Source organism: Microtus oregoni, unplaced genomic scaffold, assembly GCF_018167655.1.
Source record: "Microtus oregoni isolate MIOR12 unplaced genomic scaffold, Mior012 000050F_ref0000143, whole genome shotgun sequence".
Taxonomy (NCBI): Eukaryota; Metazoa; Chordata; class Mammalia; order Rodentia; family Cricetidae; genus Microtus; species Microtus oregoni.
Genome location: NW_024543256.1, coordinates 10965283 through 10979487, shown reverse-complemented (window position 1 = coordinate 10979487; position 14205 = coordinate 10965283). Strand labels below are relative to the sequence as shown.

The 14205-nt window shown below is 45.9% G+C and overlaps 2 protein-coding genes across 2 annotated transcripts; one reads left to right on the top strand and one right to left on the bottom strand.

The window, feature by feature from the left end:
- Positions 1-579: 579 nt before the first annotated feature.
- Positions 580-2902, bottom strand: LOC121437150 (zinc finger CCHC domain-containing protein 18-like). Its single transcript, XM_041636996.1, has 2 exons — positions 2712-2902; positions 580-2293 (listed from the first exon to the last, which is right to left on the bottom strand). Exon 2 carries the CDS (start codon positions 2173-2175, stop codon positions 1060-1062), a length of 1116 nt encoding a protein of 371 aa, XP_041492930.1. The 5' UTR covers positions 2176-2293; positions 2712-2902; the 3' UTR covers positions 580-1059.
- A 927-nt stretch (positions 2903-3829) lies between these two features.
- Positions 3830-13778, top strand: LOC121437213 (solute carrier family 25 member 53). Its single transcript, XM_041637073.1, has 2 exons — positions 3830-3849; positions 12559-13778. The coding sequence occupies exon 2, from the start codon at positions 12590-12592 to the stop codon at positions 13508-13510; it is 921 nt and encodes a 306-aa protein (XP_041493007.1). The 5' UTR covers positions 3830-3849; positions 12559-12589; the 3' UTR covers positions 13511-13778.
- The last annotated feature ends 427 nt before the right edge of the window (positions 13779-14205 follow it).

Below are 14205 nucleotides of genomic sequence, written 5' to 3'. Positions count from 1 at the left end.
TCAGCAGTTAAGAGCACTTTATGCCCTTGAAGACCTACATTTATTTACCGGTACCTACCCCTTAGAAACTCCAGTTCCAGGGGCTCTGACACCCTCCTCTGGCCTCTGTAGGCTCATAATACATGCAGGCAAAAAGTTCTACATGTTAAGTAAAAATAAATCTTTTACAAATGCTTCAGATCTTTGGATCACCATTCATTCCACTCTATCAGCCTTATATGAAATCACCCTCCATTAGCCTTCTTAGTATAAAGACTAATGTACCCATAGGGAAGATGCTCAAAGATATCAGATATCTTCAGCCTCTGATCACAGGCCAAGAGGTGAGGCAGAAAGAGATGGACAGGAATGGCCTCTTTGGCCTATGGTCAGATTTCACATGATACATTTGAGGCCATGGAGACATTAACTAGTTGGTGCAGATGGCCCTATGAGCTAGGAGGCAGGCCAGTTACAAGAGGCTTTGAAGAGACTTGTAGCTTATCTCAGCTTCCCTTTAAGTAAAATACCTCTACTATAGCTGTTACAATTAGTTTCATTTTTTATATTCCCCAAAGATGTAACATGCATGACATTAAGTTAGATGCTTATATGTTCATTTATTTAGAAGTCCACAATATATGCTGCTTGATGAAAAAATACAGATAGAACAGCACTTATATTTGATCACTTTTGTCTATACATATATATCTAGGCACACAGGTACAGGGAAATATACAGAAGGACGTTCACCAAAGGGCTGACAAAGATTATATCAGGGTGAGAATTTCGGGTTTTTTCAGATTTCATTTGGAAGGTACAGAAAGATCCCACTTCACGAACAGATTAAAGTCACCAGAGAAAGACACACAGAGAAACAACCACTAAGCTGTCAGATGATGCTTAAGCAATGAATGATGTGTGTGTGTGTGGGGTCATCCCTCTCCATTATATGGTGTACAAATCTGCTTTTTCTTCCCCCCCCCCAAAAAAAATGGTTTTGAATTAATTCCTTCTGAGGCCCATCCCAACTTTGTTTCCTCCAGAATTAAACATTGATCTGGGGCTGAATCTCACACCTTAGTATGGTGCTGCAGAGATTTGAGTCATCTCCTGCAGAGTGACTATCAGATTCTCAAAAAGAGGGCCCTTCCTGGTATTGTGGCCACAGGTTTCTCTTGCATGGCCCTCTGCACCACACTGGAGACAGCGGATTGGGCATCTTCGCTTTCTGGGTCTATAAAGATTCTCGGGCCCATGACTCCCTCTCCCAGAACCACTGCTAGTGGAAGGCCCCTCATCATCACTGTTGGAGGATTTAATAACTAGCACTTCATCCTGAGAAGTGGTTCTGCCTCTGAAGGATGGGACACTTGGGGATGGCAGTGGAGGGTCCTCAGGTTCCACCAGGATCACATCTTCATCTGAGTCATCTGGGGAACCATCTATCTCTATTACATTGCTGTCATCACTGCCAACCACTATAGGAAGGGAGCCCTGAAATACTACAGGGCTGGCAGCCCTCTCCATTATTGTCTCTGCTCTTCTGACCCTCTTATGTTGAAAAAAAATGTCATCCCAGTCTTCTTCCTCCTTTACCATCCCCATTAACTCCAGAAAGTCAGGAAGGGCTTCCTGCTCGTGCGCATGCATTTGGAGGAGCTGGTGCAGGCGAATTGTGTTTGCATCTCTCTCAGCAAGGACCCCTGCCTGGATAGCATCTTGCAGCTCCATCTCTAAACGGATCATATACATAGATGGTTTCTCTCCATATGTCTGCGAGGTGTTTAAAAATCTATCATGTACTGTTACACTGCTCTCAGACTCCCCAAACACCAACTTCATGGCCCGCAGGAATTCTGCCACATTTAGATTGGGATTGGCAGCCTGGAGCAAACGCATGGCCTCCCAGGCAGGGCCCCTAAGGGTTCCCATCAGGGGTTTCAGCTTTTCCTCCTCAGACATATGCCAGTCTGGCAGGACCTCGTGGACTTGGCTTAGCCAGTTCTCAAAGGTTTCTTCCCTCTGGAACAGCTCCGCCCTCCCAGAAAACAACTTCGTGTTTCTCTCTGCTGCTATATTGGCCATCAAAGGACCAAGACTCCTCCCCAGGACCTTAACCATGGGATTGGCCAAAGGCAGAAAAGCTGCATTCTGCCTTCGGCTGTTACTCAGCCGAACAAGGATGCTAGTCATGGCGGAGAACAGCTGGGTATCTGAATACAAGATGCTTCGGCGTTCTGGGGCCCAATCGGCAGAAACCTCCAAAGAACCTTCGTTCCTGGGCAGTATCTTCCTCGCGTTTGGGTAGGAACTGTCAAAGAAAAAAGGAAGGTCAAAAACGCAGTAGACTTGGAAAGAAGCTTCTAATCACATTTTCTGCAGGCTTGTCTATTTGCCTAGCGCCCTACTCAGCAGGAGACTGGCACCTTACAATCTTGAGGAGCAAAACGATTTCTCTGTGCCAGTGAGGGCTTTGTCGGGCTCACATTTACTCCCTCCCCACTGTACCCCGCCTCATTTCCTGCCTGTTCTCCAGGAGAGGCTGCCTGTTGTTTGGAATTCTAGTTGCAAAAGCCTTTGGGTCCCATACTAGGCTCTCAAAATAGAGGGCAATAGAATAAACCTCATAGACATGTTAATGAGTAAAGGCCTGAAAGATATTAGGTCACAACGTCTCCCTCCTTTATTTATTTTTTCCTCCCCCACCCCTACCCCCGCCTTATTCTTACCAGAGCTCGGAAACTGGCCTTCGCCTTTATTAAATCCAGCCTCTGCAACAGGGGCTTGCCGTGAGAGTTCAGGTCCTGGGTAGGGTTGATCTCTGTCCACAGGCTTCTCACATCCGGGTGCTCCGAACCGCTAATTTAAACTGCGCCACAGCAAAGGGAAGGGGAGAGAAGGGTCTGAGCCGTCAGAAGCAGTCTCATCGTTCCTTCACCAGCCCCACTGTGGCCAGGAGGAAAAACCCTACCTTCAGAATAAAAGCCAAAGGGCCCACCCCTCCCCCAATACTCTTCACCCGGGAAACCACCGGCCTACCAGCTCCACAAGCAGCCATACAGATTTCAAGTTTGGAATCGGCTTCGATGGACTGTCATAAAGAAAAAGAAGAGAAGTCGGCCACCCTCCCACCTCCGTTACTATCCACGAAAAAAATGAGAGAAAAGGGACATCAGGACAGCGCGACTGTGATTTTTCCCTCTGCCCTTTGCTATGTTCCTGGGGGGTGGGGGTGGGGAATGTTCCCTCTCCAAGCCAGTGAAGTCATACTCTTAAGAAACATCCAGGTAAGCTCACCCCCTCCCACCATGTAGCCCAATCACTGGGGTATTCACATCTTTGCCTCAAAATTCCCAGTTCTGAAGCCCCAAATGGTAAGGTTTCATCCTTCCATCTCCGCGTTATGCGGTTGCACCTCCCTTTCTTTACCTGGCCTTCGTAGTGGACAGCGGATGGATGGTCGGGAGCCGCGAATATCTGTCTTGTCTCTCAGGGCCTGCAGGGAAAGGATGGCGCCTCAGCTGTCTGGGCTATCCAACAGAGCTGGGCTGCACAGCCAGGGGTAGCGCAGTCTCTGCAGTGGTTTCCAAGGCAGCTTCAGCTGCCCCCGCCCTCCAGTTCAGCCTGCAGAGCAGTGGCGACTGCCTTCAGCCTCTGCCCACTGAGACAAAAGAGCGTGACGAGAGGAGTGGCGTGGCCAATCAGCGGTGCGCGGGGGCGGCCTCCCTGCAAAGCCTGGGCCAGGATGATAATGCCTGCCAGAGGGGGGGAACCTGCTTGGAGGGGGCTGCGGCAGACTGGTGCGGGAGCGGGCGCGGCGTCAAGTGCAGCTCGGACTCATGGACCTGGCCCATTTACATTTCACTCGTGAGTTTGCAGCTTCCCCTCTCTTCCCTTCTTCTTATCGCCTTCTACTTTGGCTCCTTGGCTGCCGCTTTGCAACCGGATGCCTTAAACACGAGGTGGGACCGAAAGCAAGTGAACAATGAGAGTTCTTCACCTTTGTATAGGGGGAAGGGGGGAGCATTTGCTGAGCGCTTTCTGTGTGCCAGTGCGCTTGCACGGACATCCCACTTATTCTTCTCTCCAGTCTTGTGATAAAACGTAGCAGCGTGCCCATTTAACAGAGAGGGGGATGTAAGCACCTAGGCAGTATGGGTAGGAAGCACAGAATTCACAGCTCACACTCCAGCCCTGGCGTCTAACCTCAAATAGTCCTTTTTAAATACCCCTCTCTAGTGTCAGATTAAGAGTTAGTGGAGAAACAAAAAACAAAATGAGGATGAGAGGAACAGTTTAGGGCTCTATAAAATTAACGAACTGCTGTTTGCAACGTACCGATGAGAAAATTGAGCCACCATGAGCTTGGGCATCTTGTCCTGTATCATACAGCAAATAAGCTAATAGCATCGGATTTTGCACCCCGGTCTGTTGTTCTGTTGATGCCAGCGTTTTCCTCTGTGTTGATGCCAACACTTTGCTCTGCCTGGCTGCCCGGAGAAAGCATATTCACTTACATACACATCCACAAACTATCTCAGCAGCTTTGCTAAGGTGACGGCTGTGCTGAGGAGGGGAGTGAAGAGAGAGACGACAAAGAAGAGGAGGAAGGCGACCCTCGTGGTCTGCACTATAACAAGGGGGAAGCCGAGGCTCTTTACTGCTCACATTTTTACACGAAAATAAATCACCTGTTTATAAAAATATCAGCATTTCCCTATGGCCCCAAAGGAAACCAGACACAGAGATGGCGTGTCTAAAATTACAGGGTGAAGCCAGAGCTTTCAATCCAGAATTCATGCTACAAACTAAAGTAAACTGGTGCCCAGCTGCCTATCACATTGATATTTGAGGGCTTGTTCGAAATGCACCTTCCCAGGCTCCAGCTCTGGGGATCTGGCTTTACTGGGACTGGGGATGGAAACTGTCATTTGTATTTTACCTGTTGCTACAACTGATTCTGGGTTGTGGAGATCTGTGAACCACTGTTTGAAACACCACACCATGCTGAAGGCTGTCAGCAAATGGGCCTGCCACTTAGATGTTCGTCCACAGCCTATTTGTCACAAAATCCCAGAGCAGAAATCTACCTCAAGTCCTTCTTGAAATTGCATGCAAAAGATTAGAACACTTCTTTCTGATACCGTTGCTCTGTGAATTTTCAAATGGGCCCATGACCTCAAAACAGTTAAGAATCGCTACCCTATAATCTTCAAAACATCCTCCTCTTTCAACACCTGCCTGAAGGAAGAAGTGTTAGAAACAAAACACCATTTGACCTAGCCCACACCACAGCTCTCGGCAGCTGATATAGCTCTTTCATTTCCTGGCTCAAGGATAGGTTGCTAGGCTGCCCTCTGCAAGCTCTTCAGGGGACTTCTTCTTTGCTGGCTTTGGCATCACTAGCCCCAGAGAAGGAGCAACTCCATGGAAACGGCATGCAAGGCTTTCCAGATCGAATGGGCCATGAAGCCAGAGGCTAGAAAACCTGCTCCATTTCCCCTGCCTTCGGTTCTTAGACAGCAGGTATCACTTCCCTGTGTAGATAGATGGTGGGTGGCTAGGAGGCCCCTAGACCTGATGCTTGAAAGCACAGGAACGATTTGAAATCCTGCAACTGCTGTTGGCTTCTTCGACCTGCTAAGGTATTCAACATATTCTGGTCTGCCTTCTTATTTACAACTGCAGTTACTGGACTTGTATAAGCAATCCAAATTTGGAGGAGCACCCTCTGTGTAGCACAACCTCCACTCTTGTCCTCTTGGGGATGGAACAGGGAGGTAGAGGTGGTGGAAGGTAAGAGTGGCTAGAGGCACGTAAGAGGCAGGTGGCTGACCTTGTAGAGTTAGGGGTGGGTCTGGGGGTACCTGGTGGGTTTTCACATACTCTTGCTTCTGTTCCCTAGTACCATCATGTTAGACCACAACCCCACAGCAGACACCTGGTCTGTGCTTCCACTGGCTTCATCACCAAAGCAGATATTATGTTCGACCTGCTGGATAGGATCAAGGAACTGAGGATAGACCTGACAGTTCCAATTTAAAAAAAATAAAAAGAGTTGATTGTGTTTAAAGGTTGAAGCAAGAACATTTTAGAGCGAAGTTACCAGCAAGGTCCACTGGGATTCAGAAGACCTCTTATCTCTGGCCACATGTGTGAGAGTGCACACCAAGGGATGGCTCTAATGAGGTTACATTTTCCAATTTTGACAAATGAACCTTAAAAGCTTGCAGGTTTAGGAGGTAACGCTTTCAGATGGAATGATAGTGGCTCCTTTTGGCAGCAGGCCTCCTTTGTGCCAGGAACTTTCCATCCATTATTTCTTTTAAACTTCTCGGCAGTCCTGCATCGCAGACTTTTTTTTTTTTTCCAGAGAAGAAAACTGCGAGATTCAAGGAGGTGAAGTAGCTTCTGTAAGGCCACGTACTTCTTGGGTTAGAACCACTGGGATGCTAGCCCAGGGCTACCAAACTCTAGAGCCCATGAATACATTTCTTTTTCATTTTGAAGAGGAAAACATAAATACTTCTTGCAGGGCTGGTTATGCAGTTCGATGAAAAAGTATTTTGTTAGTATCTAAAAAAACTGATTTTGCCAGGGCACTGGTGGCGCACGCCTTTAATCTCAGCACCCAGGAGGCAGAGACAGGCGGATCTCTGTGAATTTGAGGCCAGCCTGGTCTACAGAATGAGTTCTAGGACTGGCTCCATAGCTACTGAGAAACCCTGTCTCGAAAGACCAAAAACCATAAACAAAACAGAACAAAAAACAACAAAAAGAAAGAAAAAACAAACAAACAAAAAACCTGATTTTGATCCCTAATACTTAAAAAAAAAAAGAGGATAAAGGCAGCCACTCCAGTACAAGATCCCAATGCAACCATTGGAACAAGGTAGCAATTTTGTCATAATTTGACCTTAGTTGCTACCACATCCCCCCAAAATAATAAAGAAATATAAAGCAATAATGATAGTAAGGTTCAGAGTGTTGAAGAGAATTAGTCATAAAGCTAAGGAATGGCGGAGCAGGATTGGGGTGTTGTCTGATTCCAGTGTTTTGTTCTCTATGACATCCATCAGTGGAGAAAACAATCATGGCCATCATTACGACTCCGTTTGGTTAGTTTCTGCTATGTCTGTTTTTTCTTTGTTTATTTGCTTTGTTTTTTTCCACTACTCTTATTCTTAAAAAATATCCCTGGGGTCCCCCGCCCCACAGCAAACTCCGGCGGGTCCCAGCAGTGCCGGGTGCTGGCTCTAGGGTCTTGCACCCAAGCAAGCAGCTACAGCTTCTCACCAGCGGGAGGGCAGGCACGCGGCGGGTCAGACATATAAACACAGAAAATAGCCATAAATGTTTATTAAAAAGGGGGAGGGAGGGAGGGAGAGAGAGAGAGAGAGAGAGAGAGAGGAGAAAGGGAAGAAGGGAGAAAGAGGAGGAGAGAGGCAGAGCCCCGTATGTACACCGGGGGAGGAAACAGAAAGAGGGAGCAATGGCCGGCAAGGTCAGAGGTTAAAAGGAGTGGGCGTGGCCAGGGCAGGGACCAAAAGAATAACAACTACTACCACCACCATGGACTGTTCTGTCTCTACAGAGTATATATTCCAGAAGATCAGTCAGAACCAGATGAGGTGGCATGCAGGAATATATCCAGCGTTCTTATGGGAGCCAGGGAAAGTCTTTCTTCTATGAATGCAAAGCCTAAACTAGACACCATGTTCTAGGAGAACCTGCCCCTCAACATTAATTCCTCTCCTTTAAGTCTCTTCCTCAGCCTAAAATGCCTGTTTCTACTCCTCCACCTAACAGGAGGTGACTTACTTAAGGACGGTGCCACATTTTCCCGGAGAAAATCTTTATTAGCACATAGTAATTGCACATTTCAGTGCTCTGGAAAGTCTTGAAACACGCTGTGGAGAGAGTGACTCCTGGCTTGTGCAGATCTCTAGCATTTGAGTGCTGTTCACTGTAATGTCGCATTCAACATGATCAATACAGCAGGCATCTATCATATGGAGCCATCCTTCTTAGAGCCCCATACCTGCCCACTCCCTAACAGTTGCTCTTCTACTTACAGGTCTACAGTTTTTAAGTTTCCACGTATAAAAAGAGCTTTGACTTCCTGTTCCTGACGAATTTCACTTAACAGTAGCATCCAGTTCCTCCCAATCTGCTGTAAATGAGAGGTTTAATAATTTGTGGCCAAATAATGCTCCACTGTTCTAATCTACATGCCTCATTTTCACGATCTACTCATTTGTTAGCAAGCAAGCACTTTGACCGAGTCTGTAATAATCATTGTGCATAGCGTGGCAACAAATGGACAATTTGGGTGTCTCTTCTGTAGGCCTATCTTACGTTTTCCAGGTGTATATCAGGAGTGGGACAGCTGAACCATTGGGATTTATCTATTTTGACTCTTTTGATGAGCCTTCATACTGATATCCATAGTTTCTATGCTAACTCATATTCGCATAAACAGTGTATAATGGCTGTCTTTTCTCCATAATCTTGTCAACACTGAGTTTTCCCTGTCCTGGGCAAAATAAATAGTTCTTGTCTTACTTCTTTGACTATGATTATTTTTATTTTTTTTTCCAGTGTGGTTTAGTCCACCGATGACTGTCTACCCCACGGAACTCCCATGCCTTTGAAGACAGCCACCAAATCCTATTTATCTTTAGCTCCATGGTGATTTAACAGTGATTTTGAAAGATGATCAATATGTGTTTTTAGCTGAACAAAGAACTGGCTGAGAATTCCCCCAAATGAACAGACGTATGTAGGACTGGTGAGACCCATTTTCACTAGACTAGCCTGGAAAGACTGTGTTCCCATATGCTCATTTGATTAGGTTTGTAGACATAGGAGCCAGATCATAGGGCTTTGATAACTGCTCAAGGCAGGCTCCAAACCCATTCTCCATCCCATACTTTGAAATTAGTGTTAGGGTGCCAGGTTCTCCTGGAGGATTATATCAAACCTTTGAATTGATAGAGCATCTTTTCTGACTCCCATAGGAGCAGTGAATATGTTCCAGCATGCCATTTCATCTGACTCTAGCTGCTCTTCAGAAACATGTGCTCTGTGAAGACAGATAACGAGGCTCAGAATAATCTTTTCTGATATTTTAAACATTGAAGCCACAAAGTCATAGATTTTCAGCAACTTTATCTTATTTTATATTCCTAATCTTTATGACAGCCTTCTGTGTTAGGCCTTATTATCACCACTTTGTAGCAGAAAAATGGGAGGCAGTGCAATTCCTCCCTCTCTTCTGATCACACAGCTAAGAAAGTGGTGGGGACAGAATCGAGTTCTACAGCTATTTGTTCCCCAAAGTTTTCTTCAAAGAAAAATCCACAAGAAAAACTTGAATTTTCTTCCCTGTACAAAATACAGATAAATAGATTTATAAAATGATGTATGAGATACTTAAGGTAAGGTGCTTCTAAATTACTGTTCACTTTTAATCCCGCAAAAGTGTTTGCGGAAATGGTAAAAGGAGTAAGTGGTACAAAAGTGCGACCTCATTATCAGCCAGAGGTTAAAAAATATCACCAATACCCATGCCCTTGTGATATAAAACAGCTTTGGGGATGACTACAGAACAATGTTCCCTGCCTGATAATTGTATAACAAAAGTAAGAGAGACTCCAAGAGGTCATTAAATTTCTGAAGTCATATAAAATGTTAATAACAGAACCAAGGCTTACAATATGATTGTGCCAAACCATTTCCCTTCTACTAAGCCGGACTACATTATGCAGTTGATGAACAGATTTTTTATAAAAAGGTGGGCAGGAACTGGAATGTTATTGAACTGAGCCTTAGAAAATATGAAAACCCTTTATCTCATCACTTATCCTTGTTAAGGCCAGGGTAGGATTTGGAAGGAAGAGCTGTGGAATGTTCAAGACTCCAGTAGCTTTGGAGGTCTGAGAGACCAAGTCAGGAAGAGATAGGGGAGGACCCCCTTTAGCTCCTGAGATATGGAAGTGAATGTGAGAAGCCCAGAATTATTCCAGAAGGATGTAAGAAATGGTTCCCTTGAACCTTTGCCCCTGATGAGTACTTAGCCTCAGGATCCCAGGAACACAAGCACTTCTACTCTCCTTCTGGTCTTAAGGTTAAGGAGGCTGAGGCTTTAGGATAACATTGAGTGCTAGGAGCAGGGGAGGTGGTAATGGGCAGAGCATAGAAACTGACCACCCACATTGCCAAGAAATGAGTGTGACTTCAGAAAAGGGGATGCTGCAAAATTATATGGGAGGATACGGGGAGGGATGGAACAGAACAGGACCAGAGGCCAGGCCCAAGCAGAGTCACGTAGGGTGAGTCTAGGCCACGCAGTGTACTGCATAGCAGATTTAGCTTTTACTCAGATAAAAAGGGTTTATATGCCACACAGTGCTTCCCAGAGTTGAGGTGGTGAGGATGGCTCCCACTCAGCAGTCTCAGAGGCAGTGAACATGCTTCAGAAGCACTGTAAGGCAAGTTGTGAGTGCAGCATCCCAGAGAAGCCTGGATAGGCTGCATGCAGCTCCTGACCTCTACTCCTCACCCAGGGCCTCAGCCTGAGCTCCCATTGTCCCTATCGAGTGGGCCATAGTCTGTTACTGTAACCAGAGTCTCAACCACAGAACACAGTGTCCCAGGTTTTGTGTGAAACTTGCTGTCTACAGTTGTTGCCAGACTTCCTGTTTCTGCCTGCCTTCCACCCTGGTCAGGATGTGCTCGCTCCATCCTTGTTTGTGCCTGGCCAGCTGTATGCTTCCTCTCCCTGACATACCTGCTGCCACTGCCACTTTTCCGAAGCGTAGGAACCTATCCTCCCTCCCTCCCACCCCGTCCTTCCCTCCTTTCCTTCTTTCCTTCCACACTCTTTCTTTCTCCATGACAGGGTTTCACTTGTTGCTGAGGCAGCTTTTGAAATTCAGATCCAAGTGATCCTCCTCCCTCCTCCTCCCATGTAGCTCAGACTACAGGAATGTGCTACTGCATCTAGTTCTTGTTTCGTTCTTGATTGTGAAGTTCCTTCTGTGTCTTGGTACCCAAATTGCTTCTAATACTACTTCTTCATGCTTTAAAATTTCTTAAGTCAGGTCTTATGTTTCCTGGCTGACCTTGAACTTGATAAGTAGTTGAGGATGGTCTTGAACTCCTCATCCTCCTGACTTTACGTCCTAAGTGATGGGTTACACATATGCACCATTACATGTCTGTGTCATGATGGGGATCAAACACAGGCCTTCATGAAGAGTAGTAAAGCACCTTCCAACTGAGCTACATCCCCTTTGGGTGCTATTTTGATCATCAGCATATGTGCATCATGGCTGGCACCAGAAGCCAGGCACACTGACAAACGTCTTTCAGTAGCTAAAACAGACAGTAATATAAAAAATTCTCTTCTCCCAAATATCAGTGGAGCACAAAATGAGAAACTCTGCTGTATTATGTAGCTATACATATAAAAGAAAAAGCCTGAAAATTGCCAGGTACTGAACCTCATCGCATGGAACTTCCAGGAGCAGCTGCGCGTTGCTTCCTTCGATTAGCAAGGAGTAGGGTGTTGTCATGAGACAGCTGTTGTTCGGGCAGGAATCTACAGAGGTAGGTGGCAGGAGGTTCTCACCCCCAAATTTACAATTTTGTGTGCCTCTGTGTGGTATGTTAGTGCATGCATACACACATAAAAATGAACACTAACATGCCACACACAGACGCACAGAATTGTGGGGTGGAGCCTGTGAATATGGTTGTACACTTGCCTGGCATCTGTGCGCTTACCTGATTTCAACCTGTAGCATAGCAAAAAGGAGTTTTGGAAAGAGAGAAACAACTTACTTATCTAGTAGGTAATAAAATGCAAAGTTTGGGGTGAATCAGCAGCTCAGCAGAGGACCACGGTTCAGGTCCTTGCCCCACATCAGGTGACTCAAACTCCAGAAGATCCAGTGTCCTCCTCTGGCCTCTGGGTGCATGTGCATGTGCGCACACACACAAATGCACATTTTTTAATTTAATTTTTAAAAATTTTACATACTAGCCCCAGTTCCCCTTTCCTGCCCTTCTCCTGCTCACCCCATCACTCTTCAGAGGAGGGAAGGCCTCCCATGGGGAGTCAACAAGCCTGGCATATCAAGTCGAGACTGTACTCTAAGTCCCTCTACTCGTATCAAGGCTGAGCAAGGTATCGGTCTATAGGGAATAGGCTCCAAAGAGCCAGTTTACAAATGTACATTTTTAAAACACGAAGTTTTGTGCTAAGAATTCAATACAATAGGTTTTTAAGCCCTTTTCCCCATTTCTATGATTTTTACTCATAATATTTTTGAATGTTTGAATTTTATGGTGTCATCAAAGTACCATAGAGGTGACTATCAAGGGAAATACATTAAAATTTGATTTAAATTTGAAAAATTATTAACTACCTAAGGGCATGTCTGTTCTTAGAAACTGTCAAACATGTTTCCTGACATGTAACTTTGTCTTGGTTCTATGTCAGGCAAAACCAGGAAAACGCTTCCTGAGCCATGGAAATGGTTAGTCTAACTTCTTGTCTCCTTTTGCTAGTTTCTTCCATCTGCATCCAGTTGTCCTCAGCATGGAGGAGCAGAACAACTCTGCTGGGAAGGAGCTTCAGCACAGGACACGAGCAGAAGTTCCAGGAAAGAAAAGCTGGCACTCACAGGCCTACACCCTGGGGGCCATTTCCAACTTCCTGTCTACTTTTCTGACCTTTCCTATCTATAAGGTTGTGTTCCGGCAGCAGATCCATGCTATGGCCGTGTCAGAAGCCGTGAGACAGCTTTGGCATGAAGGCCCTCAGTACTTCTACCGGGGTATCTACCCGCCTCTTCTCTCCAAGACCCTGCAAGGGACTCTGTTGTTTGGCACTTATGATAGTCTGCTGGGCTTTCTCTCCCCTGTTGGGCCACACTCCCTTGGACAGCGCTGGACAGCAGGGCTCATGTCCGGTGTGGTAGAAGCTGTGGCACTCAGCCCTTTTGAAAGAGTACAAAACGTGCTTCAGGATGCTCGCAAGCAAGCTTGTTTCCCTAGCACCTTCAGCATCCTCAAGGAATTCAATTCTTATGGGCTTTGGGGGCGGCTGTCACTGGGCTATTATCGCGGTTTCTGGCCAGTTCTTGTCAGAAACAGCCTGGGCAGTGCTCTCTATTTCTCCTTCAAGGATCCTATCCAGGATGGCTTAGCAAGGCAAGGCCTGCCCCATTGGGTTCCTGCTTTGGTGTCCGGTAGTGTGAATGGGACGATTACCTGCCTGGTTCTGTATCCTCTGATTGTGCTGGTTGCCAATATGCAGTCTCATATTGGCTGGCAGAGAATGCCAAGCCTGTGGGCCTCTGCTCAAGATGTGTGGGACACTAGAGGTCGAAAAATACTCCTGATTTATAGAGGGGGGTCTCTAATAATTCTCAGGTCCAGTGTGACATGGGGCCTCACTACTGCTATCCATGACTTCTTGCAGAGAAAGGCTCACACCAAGAAAGAGATGAAAGACTGACGAAATGCCGTGTGGCCATGGCATCTTTGTTCAAAGTCTTCACACGTTGGTTGTGTATAGTATATTTCTTTGGCTTGGTTACCTAAAACAACCATCATTTAGTATTTGTAAACTGTCGCTGCATGGGAGACGCTCCTAACTTTTCACCTGTTAGTCACAGGCAAAACCTATCAGGATTCCGTAGTCAAAGAAAGAACGTCTCCCTAGCCTATACACAGCTTCAGTAGCCTCAGAACCTGGAGCCGTTAAATAAGCTGTAGCCCAGATTAAATAAAATTCCTTTAAGGAATCGTTTTAGTAAGAAGAAACTTTAAAAGAGGACCCTACTCGGGTACTGTGAGTCTGAGATCCTTCTACATGTCCTCCTGACCAAACCAAGTAGAACTCCATTTTCAACGAACTGTACTAGACTTTAAGGAAAACTTTAGAGTTGCCTGTCATTTTCCTGACATTGCTCACTGCCTCTACCACAGCTGCTCTCACTTCAAGCTACATGTCCCACTTTCAGGGCACCTGCTCTGTTTTCAAATCCTAGATTAGGCTCACTTCAACCCATCGGGTACCAGAAGAACTGATGATGATGTTGGAAATGGGACTGAGAAGAGATTTGGTGCCTGGATAAAAAGAATAAAGGCTTTGAAGCAAGAGATTTAATTAATTTAATTACATGCCAAATAGAGGAGAACTTTAGCTAT